We start from the raw sequence: 24971 nt of genomic DNA, 5'->3' as shown, positions 1-24971 counted from the left end.
CATAATAAAACAAAATACATCAACCATTACATTTAACTTTTAAATTTAAATTAAAAGATAAAAGCAAGATTAAAAATCAAAGACAAAATGGAAGAAAAATATATGAAAGAATGCTTTCAATGAACTTATCACACAGTTATTTGGCAGGTTGCACTCTATCCTGGAATCCTCAATCTAGTTGACAATGCCATATTTTAGGGTCCTTCCAGAAGGCCAACAGGAGCAGGGAAGCCTCTCCTAACTGGAACTGATGTTACACAGGGAGGGGGCCATAGCAGAAAATCTTTCCTCCTAGGTCAGTGATGGCAAACCTTTTTGTAAAGAAGTGCCAAAATTGTGCGCTATCGCATGCGTGCATGTGTTCACACCCACAATTCAATGCGCCCTGCCCACCTGCACATGCGACCCCCACCCCGCACATATGACACCCCCGCGTGTGGGGAGGAGAGTTTTCACCCTCCCCAGGCTCCAGGGGCTTTCCTGAAGCCCGGGGAGGGAAAAAAGAGCCTCCCCCAGCCCCCCAGAAATGGATCACAGCAATAGCAATAGCAGTTAGACTTATATACCGCTTCATAGGGCTTTCAGCCCTCTCTAAGCGGTTTACAGAGTCAGCATATTGCCCCCAACAACAATCCGGGTCCTCATTTTACCCACCTCGGAAGGATGGAAGGCTGAGTCAACCTTGAGCCAGTGTGATTAGAACCGCTGAACTGCAGATAACAGTCAGCTGAAGTGGCCTGCAGTACTGCACCCTAACCACTGCGCCACCTCGGCTCTCTCATTTCCGAACTTCTGGTTGACCCATTTTTCACCCCCTCCAGGCTCCGGAGGTTTTCCTGAAACTTATGGAGGGAGAAAAACGGGCCCAACCGAAAGTTTTGAAATGAGCCATTTCAGGATTCCGGAGGGGCTCCGGGAAAAAAAAAAAACAGGCCCAAATGGCCCATTGGGCCTGTTTTTCGCCCTCACCAGGCTTCAGGAAAGCCTCAGAAACCTTGGAAGGGCGAAAAACAGGCCCAATGGGTTGGCGTGCTGGGCTTCTTTTTCACTCTCCCCAGGCTCCGGAGGCTTTTCTGAAGCCTGGGGAGGGCAAAAACAGCTTCCTCCAATCCACTAGAAAGCCAAATATCAGCTGGCCGGCGCACACATACGTTCTCGAGCTAACGGCTCCTGTGCCAGCAAATATGGCTCCACAAGCCACCTGTGGCATGCATGCCATAGGTTCCACATCACTGTCCTAGATCCTTCCTGATGAAATTCCTTGGCTGATTCTGCAATATACCTCTCCTCTTCCTTTTTTCTATTGGCTTTAAATGAAACTCTAGTGGATTGCTAAAAACCAACCCAAATCTGGATTATTTTGCTAAATTCTTAGACTGAACAAACAATCAAACAAACCAAATTAAAAACTCTTTGGAATGAAGTCCATCCCCCACCAAGATACACATGGCCCCCAATTTGCTGGTTTTAGAAGAATTGTGAAGACCCGGGTCTTTTGCCAGGCGCCTTTCGTTAGGGAGACAGAGAGAGAGAGAGAGAGAGATCCCTTGCTTCACACCATCCAGGCTGTTTTTCTTCCTATCTTTAATCTCTTTTCTTTCATTGGTTTTACTGTAATTTGTTTGTTCTGATTGTTGTGAGTTGCCCAGAATCAGGCGGCATACACCTTTAATAAGTTATTGTTTATTTATTTTAAGTAGAGACGAATAGCTGAAATAGAATCTTAATTTGATTTTTCCTGACTCCTGCAAATTGAAGTAGAAGACAGCAATCCTTTTCTAGTCATGCTAAGGTAGGGTTTAGTTGCATTACATAACAGCATAATCAGCAAGACATCTATACGTACAAGATTTCATAAGACGCCCGAATAAAAAACTGGCTCTTCCCTTTTTCAGATTTTAGCCTTACACTTAAAGCCTGTTCAATCCAGTTTCAATTTGGATAGTATGTATTGAATTGATTTCTGTCCCAGTTTACTATTAAAAACTGATTTAGAAGGTGGCTGACAAATCTAAACAGCTAGCAAATAGCTTCCTTCTCTCCACAATAAGCCAATATATCGTGCATGTTTAGTATAAATACGAAGAGCACTATAGGAAATAAAAGTTCTCTAAATATCAAAACACTATAAAGTGCACAAGAAGCAACAATGATACTCAAATAGTATTTTAAAATAGCATAACTTTTGCCATCCAAAGCTCAGCTGCAGAGGTACTTTTTAAGCATCAAACTAAAAAGATTAAATGAGAAGTTGGCTCTTTCTTATTTTCAGTACTGTGAATAAAAGATTCCCTTTTGAAAGCTCATCTTGGATATTATCAAATGACAGACATTTGCTGAAACTTAAAAGCTCAAGCAGGAAGGATTTTATATGTCACTTATTTCTAGAGAGAAATTCCTCAACACACCGTTTGCACACTTTATGAGGCGCCCAAACTTTATCTTGATCTCCAATTTTTAGTCCAAAGTATGCAAAGTATACTTTTTTCACAAAGTCTGTAATATTCTGCTGTTGCTTCAACACTGTATATTCACCACAGATGAAATAGAAACTGTCTGGCGAATTAATACTCTTTCGTGGAGCCATAACATAACGGTTGAGAATGACGAGCTAACATGAATTGCGATGAAAAAGTGTGAACAGCCTAGAACCAAGAAGCTGATGATGATTCGTGCACAAGTGTGGCATGCAGGAGAGAGCAGCTGTGTCTGTACACGAGATGTCACAGTGCTGGCCACGCCCCCTGCACTGACCGGAGATGCTATCTGCCCTGTGTCTCCCTCCCACTTGATTCTTCAGGAAAGATTAACCCCTTCTACCATTAGAAGCACAGACTTAAAACTTGCTTAGCTTATGTATATATTGCTGACTATCAGATTCATAGTGCTCTATTTTTTTTTACATAACTCGGACAAACCCTTTAAGGTTTTTTTTGGCATTTTATATCTTAAATGCACTTATATGAAGTAATTAATAGTAATTTGGACTTTAAATTTGGTTAAAAACCCATAATATAAAAAAAAAATACCAAAAAATTTTTTTTTAATAAAGTTGAAGACAATTTTGCATGTTGTGGCAAATCATGACGCCTAGGAGTTTTTTCAATATTTTATTTGTTTTCAGCACACCAAAATACATGGAAATTAGATGAAAATAATCAAAAAGCTTTTTAGTCGCAGACCTGTGTAATGTAAAGAAAAAGATGGCTTTGTTTTTTAAAAATACAATTAAGCTGTTGAGGAAAAAAGTCCGTCCATCCTTTTTTTAAACAATACATCCAGATACAAATAATATTTATTTTTCTAAGACGTTCTGCAATGACTTTTTCATGTAGAGAGACAGGCATGTAATTGATGTAATTTTACAGATGCCTCATTTTCGTAAGTCTTTTAAAATGCAATTACTCCTTTCCCAGCTTCTCTTCTTTAGATATGAATGTATTTCTTGATATTTCGCTTTTCATATTTTTGTGGGAGGCTGTGTGTGTGTGTGTGTATGTGCATATATAAATAGGCTTTGGTGCAAAGCCTTTGAATTTTTTCAACATTAGTTTTCACATTTGAAATAGGTTGTTCTCACCATTGTAGAAATTTTTTCAGCTTGAAACTGATGGAATTATGAATTTGCCACACACCCAGTTTTCCATATCTCTAATTTGTAAAGCATAATTAAAAAGCACTTTGTGTGCAAAAATTATCTAGAAATTTAAAACTAAGCACTGCTAAATCCATTCTTAGTCCTTCACCATAGGCTAAATCTGCTTGCTTGGAAGTAAATCTCTTTGAATGTACATTATGCACAGGACTGCACCATTATGTTCAATGTAATATAGAATCTTGTATAGTGCAACAACTATGAAATCCATCTACAACTTTTAAATTATTTCTTTTAGACCTAGGCTTGGCCGTTTACATAGAAAACCAATTAGTTTAGAAAATTATTACTGGTACAAACCTGGAAGATCCTGAAAACCTGCAATAACTTCATTTAATATTTTTATGCCAAAAAAATATTTCATGTACATGTTCATCATTTTTTACAGATTTAAGAGATGAGACTATTTTACAATTATTTCTATTGACATATTTCAATGTTGTTGCAATTGCTACACTATATGATGCTGCCTGACATCTGAAAGTGTGTATGCTTGTAGTTTTTTTATTTATTTTAAGGATCAAGATTTGAGAATGGCAAACTATTTGATGCATTAATAGACCAGCCGTGAAAGGTCTCCTGATTATTCATTTCTAACATTTGTACATGAAAATAAAATGAAATTAAAATACAGCTTATGTTGTGAAAACATTTCCTTCCTTTTATTTTATGACACACGGCGTCCCAAAGAGAATAGATTTATGGAAATGAAACCCCAATCATGTGAATTGCATAAGTTATTCAGATAAAATTAATTAACAATGCTAAGCACTTGAATAATTTTTCTACCAACTTTATATGGTGCCTACCAGACAGCATATGGTGTCTGGCTTGCTAATATTAATTATGCAGTACATTATAACCTAAGATGGTCCAACTTTAATAGTTCTAAGCTGATAGATTTTGCTTAACGCAAATATGTTTTCCGAGGGATCAAATAAGCTTGCTGCTAGGGAAAAGGATACATTATGTAATCACTTTGCCAAATAATAATAGCTTTTTGCATTAAAGAAAACAATTCAGGATAATAAATAATATTTTCCTGCAGCACAGACAGAAATAAAATCCATTGCTTTATGTTCAAGTTCAGAATTCAAAAAAGACGGAAAACAGTTACATGTGCTTTTATTAATGCAAGTCAAGCAGGCTTCTTGATCAGACTTCCTGACCTCACTGATAATTAAGCAGAATTTTAAGGACAATCTTTATGCTCTCACAAATGCACATGCATATTTCAAGCCTGTATTTCCCCCCGGTATCTGAAAGGAAATATGTTTTACTTAAAAGGGAGAATAGGATGGCGCAAACGTCAGCTTTCTGCTTTGTCTGAAGATCCCCAAAAATAAATGCTTAGAATGCCGAGAGCCGAGGTGGCGCAGTGGTTAGGGGTGCAGTACCGCAGGCCACTTCAGCTGACTGCTATCTGCAGTTCGGCGGTTCTAATCTCACCGGCTCAAGGTTGACTCAGCCTTCCATCCTTCCGAGGTGGGTGAAATGAGGACCTAGACTGTGGGGGGCGATATGCTGACTCTGTAAACTGCTTAGAGAGGGCTGAAAGCCCTATGAAGCGGTATATAAGTCTAACTGCTATTGCTATAGCTCCACTGCAGAGAGGAGCCGAGGTGGCACAGTGGTTAGGGTGCAGTACCGCAGACCACTTCAGCTGACTGCTATCTGCAGTTCAGCGGTTCTAATCTCACCGGCTCAAGGTTGACTCAGCCTTCCATCCTTCCGAGGTGGGTGAAATGAGGACCCAGACTGTGGGGGGCGATATGCTGACTCTGTAAACCGCTTAGAGGGGGCTGAAAGCCCTATGAAGCGGTATATAAGTCTAACTGCTATTGCTATTGCTATTGCCTTTGGATGGCTTTTTGTGAAGACCATTTAGCTGGACAAGAAGAAGAAAGCAAAAAGGAGAGAGATTTTAGTAATGCTAATTTGGGTTAAATACAAAATCTTGGAAATCGTACAATTATCTTTTCCCTGGGTAAGGAACGAATTAAGGTGGAATGTTCTTCTACATTTTGGAATGCTTTCTCTCAGGTTTCTTATCACCTGGCCTACCTCTATACAGGTAGTCCTCGATTTATTATCATAATTGAGCTCCAAATTTCTGTTGCTAAGTAGAACATTTGTTAAGTGAGTTTGCCTCATTTGAGACCTTTCTTACTAGAATTAGTCCGTGAATCATAGTAGTTGTTAAATTAGACAAACTGTTGTTAAGTGAATCTGGCTTCCCCACTGACTTTGCTTGTCAGTAAGTCACAAAAGGGTATCACGTGACGCCAGGAAACCACAACCATCATAAATGTGAGTCCATTGCCATATTTGATCACATGACCACAGGGATGGTGCAATGGTTGTAAGTGTGAAAACTGGTCATAAGTCACTTTTTTCAGTGCTGCTGTAAATTTGAACGGTCATTAAGTGAACAGTTGTAAGTCGAGGACTACCTGTATTGAGAAAATACGATGCCCACTAACATGCCTTTCAACTCAACTCTTTTATACCTATTCTTCCTTCCATCCCTTTTCCAGTTTCTCCACAATCTCTCATACCAGAAATATTTACATCTATAACCTGGCACTTTATATGAAATGACAGTCAGTTTTTAATATATCTCTAATTTAAAGATCCGCACTACATAAAAAAGCAGGACGAATCATGACATGTGAAAGCAGGCAGCAGAATCATATATGGATACCCAAAGAGTCAGACCACCACTGAGAATTATTCTATTCTATTCTTTTATTCTCATTCCAGTTTCTCGCAAGATATGTACAGTTTCTATGGCTTTAGCAACAGATTGCTATGGCATTTACAGGAAGGTATTGAGACAGGAGATGGATAAAATCCCCATCAAAATGAACCTGCTTTTGGTTTTTTCCTTCCCCTGCCTTTGAAATAAAAAAAAAAAAAAAAAACTAACGAAGCCAAATAAAGATAATACAAATATACAAAAAAGGCATGACAGAAACTTTTCATCTTGTAATAAAATTCAGAAACCAGAGAAATTCAGGAACTGGTCCTCTATTTAGATTAGGTAATTTCAATCACTCTAGTCTCCTTTGCAAAGCTATTGCTGCAGGAACAAACACTAGGGGAGACTTCCATAGATACACCTGACCCCTCAATTTCAGCTCAATTTCAGAGTTATAAGATGACCCTCCCATAGTTGTACTAAAATGCAACTTTCATCTACAATTGCAGTTTGCTGTAAAAAAATATTCAGTGCTACTAAAAATGCTCTCTCGGAGCCTTCACTGTATAATTGAAAGACGACAAAACAAATGTATGAATGCAGTAGAAAAAATATCTTGAATTTACTACATGGCTTTCTCAACCTAATGCCTTGCAAATGTGTTGGATTTCAATTCTCACCACCCTTAGTGAGAATTCTTGTTCAATCCACCTGGAAGCTGCCAGATTTAGGAAGCTTATCCTAGACGTTAGCTTGTGAGGGCTTGTAAACGGCTTGTTCCAGACCAACTTCCTCAAAACTATATTTAGCTCTTTAAAGTGATACCTTCTGCTACTAGAAACCTAGAATCAAGTCAAATTATGCAAAGTAAGCAGACAAATATTTTAAAAGGTTGTAGAAAGTGTGGAAGAGAAACAAACGTAAGTGAAATAATTGTGACATTTAAGAGATGTCAGTTTACAGACAATACACAAAGTACTTATCAGAACTGGCAATGCCTTGGTTTACCAACATTTACTCAGATGACTGCGTTTAGTTTCTGGATATTGAAATAGCTTTTATGTTTGACATTGTATCACTCGAGGCATACATATTTTCTTTTTTTAAAAAAAAACTGTGTTCACATCTGAAAGTCAGAATCAGTTTCACATTAAAAGATGAATTTAATCATTTCCAGAACAGCTCTTTAGTTATGCAAATCTCTAGACTCCTACGAGTTAACCGAAACAAACGTACTTTTTGCTTGCTCAGCCGTCCTTTGAGACAATATAGAAAGAACCTGTTTGAATCAAAGGCAAATGTAGTACAGACTCTGAACTGCAAACTCCACTACTTGATGAAAACAAGGGATCAACCAACCAACCAATTTTCAGTTTCCGACTTGGCATAATCCCAATCCAATAAATTTGGATTAAGGACCTCTTGTATTAAATGCACACTATTGTTCTTGACAAGAGAGAACCCATATTGTATTAGGCCTGAAATCATTTGTGATTCAGTAGGGTAGTTAAAGCTGTAAGAAACTTGAAAAGCCTGTTTTTACTGTCTCTTGAAAACTGTAAAGTTGTAATGTAAAGCATGTAACTTGTACCAGAGGTGGGTTCCTACCAGTTCGCACCAGTTCGGTAGAACCGGTTCGTCAAATTTTTGAAACCCACCACTGACACACACACACACACACACACACACACACACACACACACACACACACACACAGAGAGAGAGAGAGAGAGAGAGAGAGAGACTCAACAGAGAGAGAAAGAGAAAGAAAGGAAGAAATAAAGAAAGAAAAAAAAGAAAGAAAAAGTGAGAGAGAAATGAAAGAAAAAAAGAAAAAGGGACAGAGAGACAAAAGGAAGGAGAAAGAGAGGGGGGAGAGAGAGAGAGAGAGAAAGAAAGAAAACACATGGCCGGCAAGCTACTCCCACAAAGGAGGCCACACCCACAGAGTAGGTTCGAAAAATTTTTGAAACCCACCACTGACTTGTACAAATACATTATTTAACACAATGCCCAAACTGATAACTGAGATCACTTGCAAATATCAGGTCATGGGAATGGCTGGCTAAAATGACCGTGCAAACATAAAAATACTTGATAATGGGTTTGACTAAATATCATAGGACAGTCCGAGCAAGATTTGAGCAGCTGGATCCTATGATTAAATATGTACGATTCCATCAAGGGAAGTATCTTGAGAGAACATGCATGTGGAGCATCAGATAGAGAAAATGTGGCACATTCAATTCAATGGTTGATATTCAATATTCAATTACATGCCTCAGCAAGATCTCTGTACTTACAAATGCTACTTGACGGAACCATATATTGTGACTCAGAAGAATAAAATTCTTATTTTCTTCAGGCCCCAAATATATATGTAGTCACTGCTTAATGACTATGTGTTTTTTTTTTAATTATTAAGTTTTTTTATTTTATCAATTTCATATATACATTCACAATGATATAATCTCATAACTGTTATTAATAATATGTATTTATAACAATTTTTCCCTACTGTTGACAATATACTTGAAGATTGCTTTTTTAACATCCCATAGATCCATCTTATCTTACAACGGTCCTACTTCTTCTTCTTCCCTCCCTCCCTCTTTCCTTCCCTCGTTTCTTCTCTCCTACTCCCCTTCCTTCCCTCCCTCCTTCCCCCCTTCTCTCCTTCCCTCCTTCCTTCCCTCCTTTCTTTTCTCCTTCTCTCCTTCCTTTTCCTCTTCCTTCCCCCCTTCCTTCTCTGCTACGTTCCCTCCTTCCTTCCCTATGTGATTCACTTAATGATCATGTTTGCTTAATAACTACAGAAAATTGTAAAATTGGGTCTGGTCACACGATGACTCACTATAATGACCAAACTCTGATCCCAGTTGTGGTCATAAAGCCAAGGACTACTTGTAATGGGCACGTTATCTTTATAAGTGTAGAGCTAAGCATCAATAACAAGGAAGCTTAGAATTTACACTTTAAATAATTTATGCACTACCAGGACAGACATAACGCTTGAAGCTTGCAGATTCTCTGAATGGAGAAGTTGCCGATTAGGTCTTTTCATAATCTAAAATAAGATGGCTAGATATTGGAAGGGCTTGACCTCCTCATCTTGGCTGTTCTTTTTATTGTTACGTGGGCTGCTATTCATAACAATTGGAAAATACTGCCACCTTTGTTTTACAATAATTAATTTCCTATTTGAAAATATGCTGGTCAAGCGTGTGAAGATTGTTTTGCAAGCCGAGTTGAGAAACTGATAACATGGCCGCATCACCTGCACACAAGAAAAGGGGAATTGTGTTTGCGGTCCAGTGTCAACTAGAAATAATGTTGAATGTTGAATGTTGATTTTATTTATATGCTGCCCTTTTCCCCCCGAAGGGGACTCAGGGCGGCTCACAACTCAACCAGGGAAGGGGGATACAAACAGAAAATTAAAACGACACAAAAACAATACATAATTTAAAATACACAACAGTCATACCAATTCGAGACGGGGGCAACAGTTCTTTAGCCCCAGGCCTGTCTGAACAGCCAGATTTTAAGGGCTTTGCGGAAGGCCTGAAGGGTGGGGAGGGTTCGAATCCCCACGGGGAGTTCATTCCAGAGGGTCGGAGCAGCCACAGAGAAGGCTCTCCTCCGGGTAGTCGCCAGTCGACACTGGCCAGCGGATGGAATTCGGAGGAGGCCTAATCTGTGGGATCTAATCGGTCTAGTGGAGGTAATTGGCAGCAGGCCCTTTGGTGAAGATTGTACAATGTCACTGAAGTAAAAGCTCAAATAGTAAGAAGGTCAGAATGCAACTCGGCTTGACTCTCCTATGGGTGAAGATAGAGGCCATCAGACCGCATGACTCCAGTTTTATGAAGATGTAATAGTACTATTAAGTACACTTTCACTCATTCCTTCCTTGTAGGAAATCATGTCAGTATTCACTGCACCCCCATTGATTCAAATTGTGAGATAGGCAGGGTGAACAGTTCACATCCCTTAGAAACGCATTCAGGGACCTTCACGGCTTCTAAAAATTGGATTTCCATATGCCTAGCCTTGGAATCTAACATAGCATCCATGAGTACCAAAAAAGCATTTCTCTTGGCGCTTGTCACAGCTGATTTTTTTGAATAATCCTTTAATTTTTTAAAAAATAATAATAATAAAAGGAAATTTGTACTTTATAAGACAAAATGCCAGCTTTGTTCATCCTTTTTTGTTTTCCACGCGTACTACAGAGGTGTTCTAGAACAGTGTTTCCCAACCTTTGGCAACTTGAAGATGTCTGGACTTCAACTCCCAGAATTCCCCAGCCAGCAAATGCTGGCTGGGGAATTCTGGGAGTTGAAGTCCGGACATCTTCAAGTTGCCAAGGTTGGGAAACACTGTTCTAGAATACAGAAATGGAAGTCCGATGTTTTACTTGGAAGAAATGAGTAAAAGGACCAGATGGTACATGACTCTTTTGAAACTGTCCTTGTCTACCAAAAGAGCCATTTTGAGACTGGCCATAGTATTTTCTGTGGCCCTGAAAAATTAGCAGTCCTCTGGCTTAAAACTTGATTTTTCCTTCATTATAGCTTACCAATTCTTTAGTGGAATCAGTAGTCTGCGCCTCAGAGCTAATAAAAGCTAATAAAGCTAGGTGGCATATCTAAGATAACCTCTCCTTATCTTCTAGTCTATCATAAATATCAGAGTAACAGTTAAGAGCTAATCTCCTCCTTCTCCTCCTCACCAGATCATTTATATATCATGGTTCTTTCAGAACTTCTCATAACTACGCCCCCTTGGTTTGTAACATCATTTTCACACAAAGCAGATGGTAAGATCTAGATCACCTTTCTGCACTTCTGGTTCATATAGATTTCGGTTCCACCACAAATGCGAGCACAACAAAAGCGCGCCTGACTAAACCGCGGTGTCTAAAGCGCGGTGACAAAACCGCGCGATGAATGAGCGACTAATTAGCCCTAAAGCGCGCCGACAGAAGCGCGCCGACAGAAGCGCGCTGTAATGTAACCCTCAACCTAATCCTAAACCTAACCCTAACCCTAACCCTAACCCTAACTGTAAATCTTACCTTAAATGAAATCGCGCTTCTGTCGGCACGCTGTTGTCGGCGCGCTTTTGAAATCGTGGTTTTAGCGCCGCGGTGTTGTCGGCGCGCTTATGACGTTCGCGCTTTTGACGGGTCACGATAGATTTCATTGATCTTTCTGCCTCTACCAACTCTTGATGAGAATATAAGAATTAGAAACCCTCTACACAACCCATAGCCATCAGGCGAAGTATACCTGCTCAAAAGAAATAATCGAATGGTATTACTGCACACTAGCAGTTAAGATAGCACAAAAAATGTTTGAAGAGTGTTATTTTCACTTAGTTATAGGACAAATGTTTCCCCCCCCCCAAGTAATATAAGTATAGGTAGTCCTTGAATTACAGCAGTTCATTTAGCGATTGTTCAAAGTTACATCATTGAAAAAAGTCTTGGCCATTTTTCACACTTACAACCGTTGCAGCATCCTCATGGTCATATGATCAAAATTTAGATGCTTGGCAACTGGTTCATATTATTTATGCCAGTTGCAGTGTCCTGGGATGATGTTGTGACCTTCTAACAATCAAAGTCAATGGAAAAACCAGATTCACTTAACAACAACTGTATTACTAACTTAGCAGTTGCAGTGATTCACTTAACAACTGTGGCAAGAAAGGTCGGAAAAATGGGGTAAAATTCACTGAACAATTGTTTCATTTAGCAATATAAATTCTGGATTCAATTTGTGGTCTTAAGTTGAGGACTATCTGTATAAAGAAGTGTTGGTACCCAAATGGTTCAAGAAGAGTTACTATATAGGTGTTATTTTTACCCCAATCCATCATAAAACATTATTACATGAGGGATTCCGATAAATGTAATAATCCACCATAAAACAGAATTTCATGCTTATTTCTGTCGTTATCCAATCTCGACATACGCCCTTTCACTCAGTAAGAAGACAGTCTGACTATTCTACTTTATTTCAAACCACACATTCAGCGAGAATGAAAGATAATTGACTGAAGATCTTACAAGCAACGTTTGTGCTATGGAACGATTGCATTGTCTTACAGTATGGAACAAAGCTACAGGGAATCATCCCACGAGGCATTTGAGAACAAATGAGAATGATCACACTGTGTAATAGTTCATTAACACAAAGCAAGTAAATACTGGAAGGTACAATGAGAGAACTCAAATTCTGCTCCCGCATTCCAAATTGTCTAGTCCCACTGCAGTCTTCCAAAAAGAAATAAGTATGTTTGCCAGATTTTTTTAAAAAGAATTATGATTGTTGAAAGGTAAAAATATTTTTTGGGTTAAGTACAATACAATACAATAGCAGAATTGGAAGGGACCTTGGAGATCTTCTAGTCCAAATATCTACACTGTATGTACAATTATTAGGCAAGTGAGTATTATTATTAATAATAATAATAATAAATTCAGTAGCACAAATGATCCATTGGAATTTGTGCAAAAATTATAATATTAAAACAGCAACAAACTGGTGGGAACATCAGCCTGAAAAAGTCACTGAAAATCAGATGGTCAAGATCTTGTGGGATTTCCGTATATAAACCAATAAAATACTGGCGCATAATACACCAGACATCACACTGGTTGAGAAAAATAAGGTCACAATAATAGACATCGCAATACCAGGTGATAGCAGGGTCGCCGAGAAGGAACATGAAAAAATCGCAAAATACCAGGACTTAAAAATCAAAATCCAACGACTATGGCACAAACCAGCAGTGGTAATTCCAGTGGAAATTGGCACACTAGGTGCTATTCCAAAAGCACTGGAATTACATTTAAAACAGTTAAAAATTGACAAAATCACCATCAGTCAAATGCAAAAAGCTACACTGCTTGGATCTGCACGCATATTACGAAAATACGTTATGACGTCCTAGGCCCCTGGGTGGGGCCCGACTAGTAACCAATGCCAAATCCGGCGAAACAACTGGCCGCTGTGATACGATTGTATAATAATAATAATTATTATTATTTTAATCTTTGGTGAGATTCACAGGCTTTGGGGCTGGTTGGTAGCTCAACAGCTCGAGTCCTAACCAAGGACCTAGGAACTGTTAAGGTAACGTCTGAGGATGTAAGCTGTTCCAAGTAGGGTGGTTTTTTGTAGAATCAGAATGTTCAAGTCTGATAAATTTAAAATTTCCAAATAGCGAGGTAGCCCTTTAGGTATTGCTCCAAGGGCTCCGATTACAATCGGGACAACACACAATTTCTTTTTCCACAGTCACTCAACTTCAATTTGCAAGTCCCAGTACTTTGTGATTTTTTTCTTGCTGTTTATCTTCAATTCGTGCATCTCCAGGTATTGCAATGTCAATGAACCTACTTTTTTCTTTTCAACTATTGTTATGTCAGGTGTGTTGTTGTTGTTGTTATTATTATTATTATTTTCAAGGGACAACACAGTACCAAGGAAAAATAATTACATAGCTGACTGGTTGGGTATTTTTTTAGAAATTTGAGTTTCATTCACAAATCAATAATGAAGATGATGATGAATTTACAAGCCTCCCTATTCATGAATGACTATGAATTTTTCCACTGAAATTCAGTGTTATATATAGACTAGGTTACTATAGCTGATTTAAATCACCATGACTAAAAGACTGATTTGACCTGATATGAAAATGTTAAGCAAAGTGAAATTCAATGAATACAGCTAGAAAGGCTGAGAACATAACATTAGGAGTTGAGTTTGAGTTTATTGGTCTTGTATGCTGCCCACTCCCGAAGGACTCCGGGCGGCTTACAATAAACAAGGGAAGGGGATAAATAAACAAAACAACACTTTAAAATTATCCTTTTCTTGGTGCTGGGAGGGTAGTAAGGGTCCAGATCTCCACGGGGAGGTCGTTCCAAAGGGCTGGAGCTGCAACAGAGAAGGCTCTCCCCCGGGGAGTCACCAACCGACACTGGCTGGCAGATGGAATCTGGAGGAGACCTAACCTGTGAGATCTAATCGGTCTATGGGACGTAATAGGTGTGACGTGGGTGTACCTGGGTGCACCCACAATCGCTCGCGCGGCTGCGTTCTGGACTAACTGAAGTCTTCGAACATTCTTCAAGGGCAGCCCCATGTAGAGCCCACATAGAGAAGGCAAATTATACTCCCTTTCTCAACTTTTCCAACATTAGAAAAAAGATATACAGCAATGCCATTTGCTCTACTAGTATACTCCATTTCAGAGAAATTGTAAGGCTGAAACTAAGTATTGGGATTAGAAGGAAAAGAACGAATCCGTTTTTTCTGAACTTCTTCAACCAAATTATTAGTTTAACAAAAATTAGTTTAGTTTAATAAAATTTATATGCCGCCCACTCCCTTGGGACTCTGGGCGGCTCACAGGGAAGACAAAAGAAACATATTAAAAATTTAAAATAAAAGATACAATTATTAAAATTCCACATCATCCATTCCATCTAAGTGGGGCTGGATATCGATCAACAGCCCCAGGCCTGCCGGAACAGTCAGGTCTTGGTGGCTTTACAGAAGGCCGGGAGAGTGGTAAGGGTCCGGATCTCTACGGGTAGATCGTTCCATAGGGCCGGCGCAGCTACAGAGAAGGCCCTCCCCCCGGGGGGGGGGGCGCCAGCCGGCATTGTCTGGTCGACGGCACCCGGAGGAGGCCCAACCTGTGTGATCTTGTTGGTCGTTGGGAGATAAGTGGCAGGAGGCAGTCTCTCAGGTAGCCAGGTCCTAAACCCTGTAGGGCTTTAAAAGCAACGACTAGCACCTTGAAGCGCGTCCGGAGACCAATGGGGAGCCAGTGTAGCTCGCGGAGGATGGGTGTAACATGGGTGTATCTAGGTACACCCCATATCGCTCGCGCGGCTGCATTCTGAACCAACTGTAGTCTTCGAAAACTCTTCAGGGACAGCCCCATGTAGAGCGCATTATGTATAAAATATACCATATGTGAGGGCATATTATGTCACATTATATAATAATATATCTGAACAGCCCAGGCAGAATTTTCAAAATTATTTTACCTCACGTCAACCAGAAGGCTTTTCAAAGTTCACAATTTAGCCCATAGCATCCAAGAGCATTCATGGCTATGCAGTACTTCACAAAGCACAAAATGCACTAAACATGATGTAAAATTAGGACTTTTTTATTGTGCTTGTATTTGAATATTCCTATTCTAATAGGTGGTTTCTCAAAAATTAAATATGTAGTTTAACATCAGCAGAATGTTTATCTTTCCTCTTTTAAGTTTTTGAAATTCAGTAAATCACTAATGGAGAGATCAAAAATCTAACTGCTAGCGCTTTATAGACCATATCTTGAAGCCAGCTTACATTTTACTAAGCCCTTTGAAAGATTATTAGAAGGCTGCCATCCACTGTCTCATTCAAGTACTGCAACTAAGGTGCAAAATTGCCTCATCTGTTGTAAAATTGCTTCCAGTGGCAACATAAAAACTGCTTCCAGGTTTACAAAATGCTAACCCTTCAAATGCCAAACACTTTTCACATGGGGGACCACAACGCAAAGAACCGTGAAAATCAGTATTTCGAGAAAGGATTCACATCAGAATTCAACACATGCATTTTTGACAAGTGAAAATTCTACACGGACCTGTCAAGAAAAAAATATATATTGAAATTCTAAAAGTGCCTGTGCTGCTGGATTAGATTCAATGGGTTAACTTGCTTTAATAGGAGAAAATATCCCCAAATATGAGGATCCATCTTAACGAACAGCATTACAAGCTTATCACATGTATTTGTTCCTTTGGCAAATACATCTTCAATTGCAGACATATACAAGAAAAAAACAGCACCCACCCAATATTTACAATGAAATTTAAAATTAAGTGAAATAATAAGGAAACCACTGATGCCAAAATACAAAACACGGGACTCTTGCTATTGCCCCTAAGGCATAGTAACATCACAAATGTCTACCTATCTAGAACAAGTATTTAAAAGCTGGATTTAAAAATCTACAGGGTTTCTGCTGCATAGAATGGAGGTAATGAACAATGTTTTGTGATGAATCTATCTCTAAACACCAAACAGTTCTACGAACTAGCTGGTTAACCAACATCATGATATACAATAATATTACTTATTTATTTAAGAGACTTACAAGGCCAGTAAATTTATATATTATAATTCTGGGTAGCTCACAGCAACAGCACTAAGAACATAAAGAAACAGTAAAGATAAATAATCCTAAAACAGCCAACATTAAAAAAAAATATTACAATCTCACCCTCCGTATGGATAGATTTTAAACTTCTTTATAAAGCAAAAGTACAAATGCTAAACAGCAGCAATATAAGTTTACATTTTTATTGATACCAAAAATTGACTTCTATATTTATTGCCTCCTTCTCGCTTCCTCTCTCCCACTTCCTCCATGGTATTTGAGATAATCTATCTATGACAAAGGATGATGTCCAATCATTTTTTGTTAGGAAAAAAAAAATCTTTTCTGAACCCTTTGGCATGACAGAGAAAAAGTGACTATCACACATTTAAGAAATTGATGTAGTAAAAAATTGATGCACATAAAGCCTTTCAACAACACCTTTCAATAAAAACTCACAGCATAGCTTATAATAATAATAATGCAACTCCAAATGAGTAAAATAGCAAAAATAGGATTAAAACAAACATAGTAGAAGGCCTTTAGTGATGACCACAAATTCTAATGGCACTATTTCCTTCAAATTGAATATTTCTGTGTAAGGTATTCAATGTAAGCACACTGTCCAAAATTACAATCTGCAGTCGCTATTTTGAAATCTCTCAGTTGCTTCAACATTTGATTTGCTAAGGATCCTTCTTGTTTTTCAACTTTCAGTTTGAAACAAGCAAGGCTTTAGCTCATCATAAAACAAAACATCCTCAGAATATTGTGAAACAATTAAAACACTCATGAAGCTTCCAGATCCTACCACTTGAATGAATCAAGAGTTTTATGTTATGCAAGTAGCACACCTTTGGACTACAAATATTCTCACATTTTTGAGGTGTCAGATACAGGTCAGAAGAAAGTGACTTTTTAAAAGGGGGAAAAAACCTGTGCATTAAATGAGTCATAAAAAGGGGATTTTTTTTGATGGACGCTCAAGGTGATATTGTGCTTAAGAGTCTGGATTAGACTGGAGAAGACTCAAATTCAAATTTTCATTTGGCCAGGGTGCTCAAAGGAAATTACCTCTCGCCCGAAGTATCTCTGAGGATTATTATGAAGGCAACGTCTTTGTGAGCAAGCTATCCACGAACTAAAAGAAAACAAAACGTGAGCATGGAAACTTACTAGTTGCAATATCCCCTTGAAGATGAAGAATCTGTGGGACAGGCATTGTGAGAATAACTGTATCAAAGCAGTCAGAAGAGCCTGTACTGGTGCCCACTTCCCATTTTCCATCTTTGAGGCAGATCTGGGTAACATGGTGATTGTAGAAGACATCTGCGTCTGTTGAGAAAGAGAGAAGCTAACGGATGCTACAATCCCCTTGGAGTTAGGTGTCTAATAAATTTAAATTAAATAGCTAAATGAAAAAAAATGAATAAGATCAATGGTGCAGGAGAAAAAGGGCAAAAATCTGGGAGCTGAAACAACGATAAAGGTTTAACTTAACTTACCACTACAATTGAGCCCAAAATTTATATTGTTAAGTGAGAAATTTGTTAAGTGAGTTTGCTCCACCTTACAACTTTTCTTGCCACATTTGTTAAGTGAATCACTGCAGTTCTTAAATTAGTAAAACAGCTGTTAAGTGAATCTGGTTTCCACACTGACTTTGCTTGTCAGAAGGTTGCAAAAGGGGATCACATGACTCCGGGACTCTGCAATAGTCATAAATGTGAATCAGTTGTCAAGCATCAAAATGTAAATCACATGACCATGAGGTTGCTACAATGGTAATTAAGTGTGAATAATGGTAATGTCACTTTTTTTTTTGAACGGTCACTAAGTGAACTGTTGTTAAGTCAAAGACTACCTGTACCAGATCATTGTATAAACTGACTGTATTAATATATTTCGTCATTCATATAAACATGAGGATGAATGTGAAGTTTCACTTTTTAATCATCTACACCTACATGCAAACAAGGGCACCCTCAAGATTAGCTGTGTGTGTGTGTGTTGCAACCATAAGTGCCAAGATGCAAGTTGCAACTGTGATCAAAATTCCTACCTTTTTAATTTTAATATGTATTACATGTGTGCCACCTGTAGTAAAAAGGGATGAGTTTTTGACCACTCTTGTTACATTTTGACTTTTTAACACTGGTCCTGGTGGAAGCCAATTCCCTCCTCCCCGAAAATTTCAGTGAATTTTATTATTCAAAAACAGAAAAATCAACAGCACAACTGAAGCTCACCTGCCTTATTTAAGTAATGTTTAACAATGGATGAAATTCCTTGGGGTGTCACAAAATTATCTACTCCTTCCTTCAACACCATTCCTTTTACTGGGACAGTCAATGGCTTCAGGACTCCATGAGACAACAAATCTTCATAAAAGCTAAAAAGAGAGTTAATCTGTTGATTGCTCTTGCACAGATTTTAGATTATACTGGTTTTAACTGGTTCACTTTTCAATGATTTTAACACTTCTTTAAGATAGAAATTCAGAGTTATAGATTGGTCTCCAAACTTGGCAACTATAAGACTGATGGACTTCCAACTTTCATGCTGGTTGGGGTATTCTGGAAATTGAAGTCTTTAAAGGCCCCTGTTTTGGATCATTGTTCCAAAAATCTTTAATTATGATTTGCTTTCAAAATTGCCCCTTAATTAAACTCAATACACCAATTTGGACAACATCCTACAAGATGAGAGAAATAGCGTGCAAAAAGATCCTGACCCCAACTACAACAGCATGGGAGCCAGAATATTTGTTGAAGTTTGATTCAGATATCAAACGTTATCCAGATGAATACAAAAATAAAGTGATCAAGTCAAAGTGAATAAAAAAGAAATTATTACACATTTCAGGGCTAACTATATGAAATGACCACATTTAATTCAAATTAAGTCATGTCCCATTTTTGTCATGACTGCACCTCCTTTTGAGGTCTTGATAGCAAAATGCTGTGCCATTTTAAAAGCTATCTACAGAAATTACAGCCTTAGAACCACTAAACAAATGCATTAGATCAGCAACTTAGACAGCAGATCTTCTGTAACAAAAGTGAAAAATGGCTTTTTTAATACAAACAATTTTGAGTGACTCATAATCATTACACCCAAGATGAAATGTTCTTCTCTGCACAAATAAAACAAGGCTTAAGATTAACTGGAAGAATATTTTTTAGGATATTACCTTCAAACCTTACACACAGTTTTAAGATCTGATATACCAGAGTCTACTCTAGATTCTTGGTAATAAAGATGGAAGGAAACCTTGAAAGAATATGAAGGATATTCATTTAAACCTCAGAATCAAAATGTCCACAAGGGTCTGTAGTGCAGCTGTAAAAGACATATAGTGAATGAGTTGCAGTGATTACTGTTTACTACTTTCAACCAGAACAAAACAATATTATATACTATATAACTAATCAAGGACAGAAACAACCTAGAACTAAAGAGAAATTTCCTAACAGTTACAACAATTAATCAATGGGACAACTTGCCTTCAGAAGTTGTGGATGCTTCAACACTGTAGGTTTTTAAAGAGATTGGACAACCATTATCTGAAATGGTATAGGATTTCCTGCCTGAGTAGAGGGTTGTCAAACTCAAGGGTGTTTAAATCCGGACCATGGGGCGGCCTTGAAATATCAAAAGACTGACCCGTGGTGCTTCTGGGGGCTACAATGGGCTACATGCATGCGCGCGCGCGTGCACACACACACACACACACATTTTCATCCTCCATGGCCTTCTGCTGGCTGAAAAATGGGCCCGAAAATGGCCAGCAGAGTGCTGCAGGAGGCCATGGAGGGTGAAAATAAGGCGCAGGGGGCTGGAGGCATCCGTGCCCCCTCCCCGACATGGAGGAGAACTACAATGCTGATCTGGCCCTTGAAGAAATCCAGTTTGACATCACTGGACTAGAAGGTCTCCAAGGTCCCTTCCAACTCTTTTATACCCTCTTTTGAAATATTTGTGCAGACTGACTGTTGGCTTACCTGAACGATCGTTCTCTGGGTGCTGCGGGAGACTCCAAGCATGGGTTAAATTCAGTCTATTCGCCCAAAGACTGAGTTGAAATTCTTAACCATGCCTCCTCTCCTCATTGAGGTCTAGTTCAAAAACGAAGGCGTAGTCTATGATGGACTGTGATCTTGAAGTGTTCTTTGGACGTCTCCATAGCCCCATACTCCGAGCAGTCTGAGATGCCTGATAATTGAGGGACGAACAGAAAACCCCAGAGCGGGGTTGGACTCTCCCGCAGCGCCCAGAGAACGACTGTTTAGGTAAGCCAACAATCATTCTCCTGTGCATTGCTTGGAGAGTCCAAGCATGGGACATACCCAAGCTATGAAGTCCCAGGGAGGGCAACTGGATTGTCCAGGGTGCACTGAGTCGCAACTACCGTCTGCAACACTCTCCTCCCAAAGGACGCCTCTGCTGCAGCGTAGGAGTCAATGAGGTAATGCTTAATGAACAGGGTCGGAGACGACCAGATAGCCGCTCTGCAAATTTCTTCCACAGAAGCTTATGTTGCCCACAGGGCTGTGGTGGCCACACTCGGTGTGGAATGAGCGGGGAGTCTAGGCGGTACATTCTTGCCCTGGTGCTGGTAGTCCAGTTTGATATAAGCCCTCAACCACCGACTGACAGTGGACGGTGAGACTTTGCACCTCATGGAACCTGGTTGAGAAAAGATGAGAAGGGATTCGGAGTGTCGGAATTCCTTTATTCTCTTGATGTAGCAGTGAACCATTCTCCAAATGTCTAACTTGTGCCAAGTTCGTTCCTTGGGATGCTGAGGGTGAGGGCAGAAGTTGGGAAGTACCACTTCCTGTGATCTAGGGAACAGAAAGTTAATCTTTGGCATAAAAGCCGGATCTAGCCACAGGGTGACCCGGTCGGGGTGAAAAACGCATAAGTCCTCACGGACGGAAAGCGCAGCTAACTCTGACACCCTCCTTGCTGACGTAATTGCTATAAGAAAGGCTGTCTTCAGAGTTAGGTGACGAAGACTGATGGAACGTACAGGTTCAAATGGTGTCTTCGTCAGAACCCTCAGAACAAGTGGGAGGTCCCAAGTGGGGAACCTGTATATCTTAGGAGGACACAGATGTAGCCCCCCCCTTGAGGAAACTCCTGACCTGAGAGTGCTGCCTAAGGAAACAGCTGAATGTCTAGCAAGAATGGTAGAAAGTGCTGCCTATTGCTGGCCGAGTGTGTTGATAGACAGGCATTTATCCAACTCTACCTGCAAGAAGTCCAGCAACTGTGGTATGGATGCCGAAGTGGGCACTATTTCTAGTGTCCTACACCAGGAAGCGAATGCTGCACAAGTGGCGTCATAAATCCGAGTGGTAGACAAGACGCCAGGATGATACAAATGACCTTGTCAGATAAATTGGCTTTCCTCAGGAGGACCCCCTCAAGTGCTAGAAAGCCAGTTGGAGCTAGCTGGGATCTGGATGCACTATGGCCCCCTGGCTGAGGGAGAGTAGCTCCTGAGGTATCTTCCATAGTCTACGAATGGATAGACTGACAAGGTCCGCATGCCACAATCTCCTGGGCCAGTGAGGTGCTACTAGGAGAACCTCCACTTCCTCTGACAAGATTTTCCAAACCAGCTGTGGGATGAGAGGCAGCGGCGGGAAAGTGTACAAAAGGCCCCTGGGCCAGTGGCCTCTCAGAGCGTCTGTTCCCTCCACTTGCAGGGTGGCATATCTCAAGAAAAACCTCGGGAGTTGTGAGTTGGCTGGACTGGCGAACAGATCGACCACTGGCAGTCCGAACTTGATGGTCAGTTGATGGAAGGACGCTGGGTGAAGACGCCACTCTGCATCATCGATGGTCATTCGATTTAGCCAATCCACTCCCACATTGTCCACTCCCGAGATGTGGTCTGCCCACAAGGAGGTCAGATGGCACTCCGCCCACCATCCCAAGGCCTCCACCTCCGCCACCAGAGCCTTGGACTTGGTGCCCCCGGCAGTTGATGTGGGTCTTTGTTGCTATATTGTCCATGAGCACTAAGATATGGCAACCCACAATGTCCCGTCTTAAGTAGCATAAGGCTAGTCTGGCAGCCCTTAGCTCTAGCCAATTTATGTTGTGGGCTGCCTCTCTGCATGACCATTTGCTTTGAGTCACTTGGTCCTGGAAGTGGGCACCCCATCCCTGTAGGCTTGCGTCTGTTGTGACCACCAGACAGTTCGGTTCCTGAAAGAGGCAACCTCTCATCACTGCACTGGATTCCCACTACCGGAGGGACTGTCTGACCTTTGGAGGCAGTCTGATCCGTCTGGGAGAGTTGCTGGCTTTTGCTCGCTGGATGGGCAGGAGGAACGATCGCAGTTCGCTCGTGTGAAGCCGTGCCCAGGGAACGCTGTTTATGCACGAGATCATGAGTCCCAGGAGTTGTGATAGGGACACAATGGACACGAACTGGTTCACTCTCACCTCCTGCCCACGGCTGATGAAGTTCATGAGTGCTCCTAGATGTAGTGCTATGAGTGCTCCTAGATGTAGAATGCGGAGCGTAGGAGTCAGCTGACTTTTTTCTCAGTTCACTGAGAACCAGTGTTTCTGCAAGGTGGAGATGGTGACTTGAACATCTCTGAGCGCTTGGTTTGTTTTTGTTGTTTGTTTTATTTATTTATAGGCCGCCCTTTTCCCTGAGGGGACTCAGGGCGGCTTACAATCAAAAAGGAAGGGGAGTGTAGGACAATACGAAAAAAGAAATGTGCACAAAGTAAATTAGACAATAAAACTCAACATTCACTCAGCATTCGGGAGGGGCGAAATAAGATTATCCCCAGGCCTGACGGGTTAGCCAGTTCTTGAGGGCTGTGCGGAAGGCCTGGACGGTGGTGAGGGTACGAATCTCCACGGGGAGATTGTTCCATAGTGTCGGAGCCGCAACAGAGAAGGCTCTCCTCCGAGTAGTCGCCAGTCGGCACTGACTGGCGGATGGAATACGGAGGAGGCCAACTCTATGCGATCTGATGGGACACAGGGAGGTAATTGGCAGAAGGCGGTCTCTCAAATAGCCAGATCCACTACCATGGAGCGCTTTATAGGTGGTGAGTAGGACCTTGAAGTGCACCCGGAGACCAACAGGTAGCCAGTGCAGCTCACGGAGGATCGGTGTTATGTGGGCGAACCGTGGTGCGCCCACGATCACTCGCGCGGCCGCATTCTGGACTAGCTGTAGTCTTCGGATGCTCTTCAAGGGCAGCCCCATGTAGAGCACATTACAGTATTCCAGCCTAGAGATCACAAGGGCTCGAGTGACTGTTGTGAGGGCCTCCCGATTCAGGTAGGGCCGCAACTGGCGCACCAGGCGAACCTGGGCAAATGCCCCCCTGGTCACAGCTGAGAGATGGTGGTCAAAAGTTAGCTGTGAATCCAGGAGGACTCCCAAGTTGCGGGCCCTTTCTGAGGGGTTTAAATTTTGTCCCCCCAGCCTGAGTGATGGTATGGTGGTCAAATTTTTGGGAGGGAAACACAACAGCCACTCGGTCTTGTCTGGGTTGAGTATCAGCTTTTTTGCTCTCATCCAGTCTTTAACGGCTTCCAGTCCCCGGTTCATCACGTCCACCGCTTCATTGAGTTGGCACGGGGCGGACAGATACAACTGTGTATCGTCCGCATATTGGTGATATTTTATCCCGTGCCTTCGGATGATCTCGCCCAGCGGTTTCATGTAAATGTTAAATAGTAGGGGGGATAGGACCGACCCCTGCGGCACCCCATAAGTTAGGGGCCTCAGGGATGATCTCTGCCCCCCCACTAACACCGACTGCGACCTGTCCGAGAGATAGGAGGAGAACCACTGCAAGACAGTGCCGCCCACCCCTATCTCCCGCAGTCGTCGCAGAAGGATACCATGGTCGATGGTATCGAAAGCCGCTGAGAGGTCCAGGAGAACTAGGATGGAAGCATGGCCTCCATCCCTAGCTCTCCAGAGATCATCAGTCAATGCGACCAAAGCGGTTTCTGTGCTGTAACCGGGTCTGAAGCCAGACTGGAAGGGGTCAAGATAGTTAGCTTCCTCCAAGGTACGCTGAAGCTGGAGAGCCACCACCTTCTCAACAACCTTCCCTACAAAGGGGAGGTTGGAGACTGGACGATAGTTATTAAGAACAGCTGGATCCAGAGATGGCTTCTTCAGGAGGGGTCTTACCACCGCTGTCTTAAGCGCGGTGGGAAAGTACCCCTCCCGAAGAGAAGCGGTAACAAACGCCTGGATCCAGCCTCGTGTCACCTCACTGCTGTTGGCAACCAGCCAGGAGGGACACGGGTCCAGTATGCAGGTGGAGGTACTCACAGCTCGCATAGCCTTGTCCACATCCCCAGAGGCAACTTCCTGAAACTCAACCCAGAGATGGTTTGCCAAGTTTTCTCCTTGTGTCTCGGCTGGATCTAC

At 41.1% G+C, this 24971-nt stretch overlaps 1 protein-coding gene across 1 annotated transcript in view; it reads right to left on the bottom strand.

Annotated features, from left to right (window-relative positions):
• Positions 1-24971, bottom strand: part of RNLS (renalase, FAD dependent amine oxidase) — a 138298-nt gene that overhangs the window by 103338 nt on the left and 9989 nt on the right. Inside the window, exons 3-4 of the mRNA XM_087702182.1 lie at positions 18790-18932; positions 17717-17875 (exon numbers count right to left, since the gene is read on the bottom strand). Coding sequence (XP_087558308.1) covers positions 17717-17875; positions 18790-18932 — 302 coding nt within the window. The remainder of the gene's footprint in view (positions 1-17716; positions 17876-18789; positions 18933-24971) is intronic.

This window comes from Thamnophis sirtalis, unplaced genomic scaffold (assembly GCF_051295495.1).
Source record: "Thamnophis sirtalis isolate CommonGarterSnake01/CBP01778 unplaced genomic scaffold, rThaSir2_p1.2 scaffold_15, whole genome shotgun sequence".
NCBI lineage: Eukaryota > Metazoa > Chordata > Lepidosauria > Squamata > Natricidae > Thamnophis > Thamnophis sirtalis.
The sequence above is the reverse complement of the archived record's forward strand: the minus strand, read 5'-3'. Positions and strand labels throughout refer to the sequence as shown.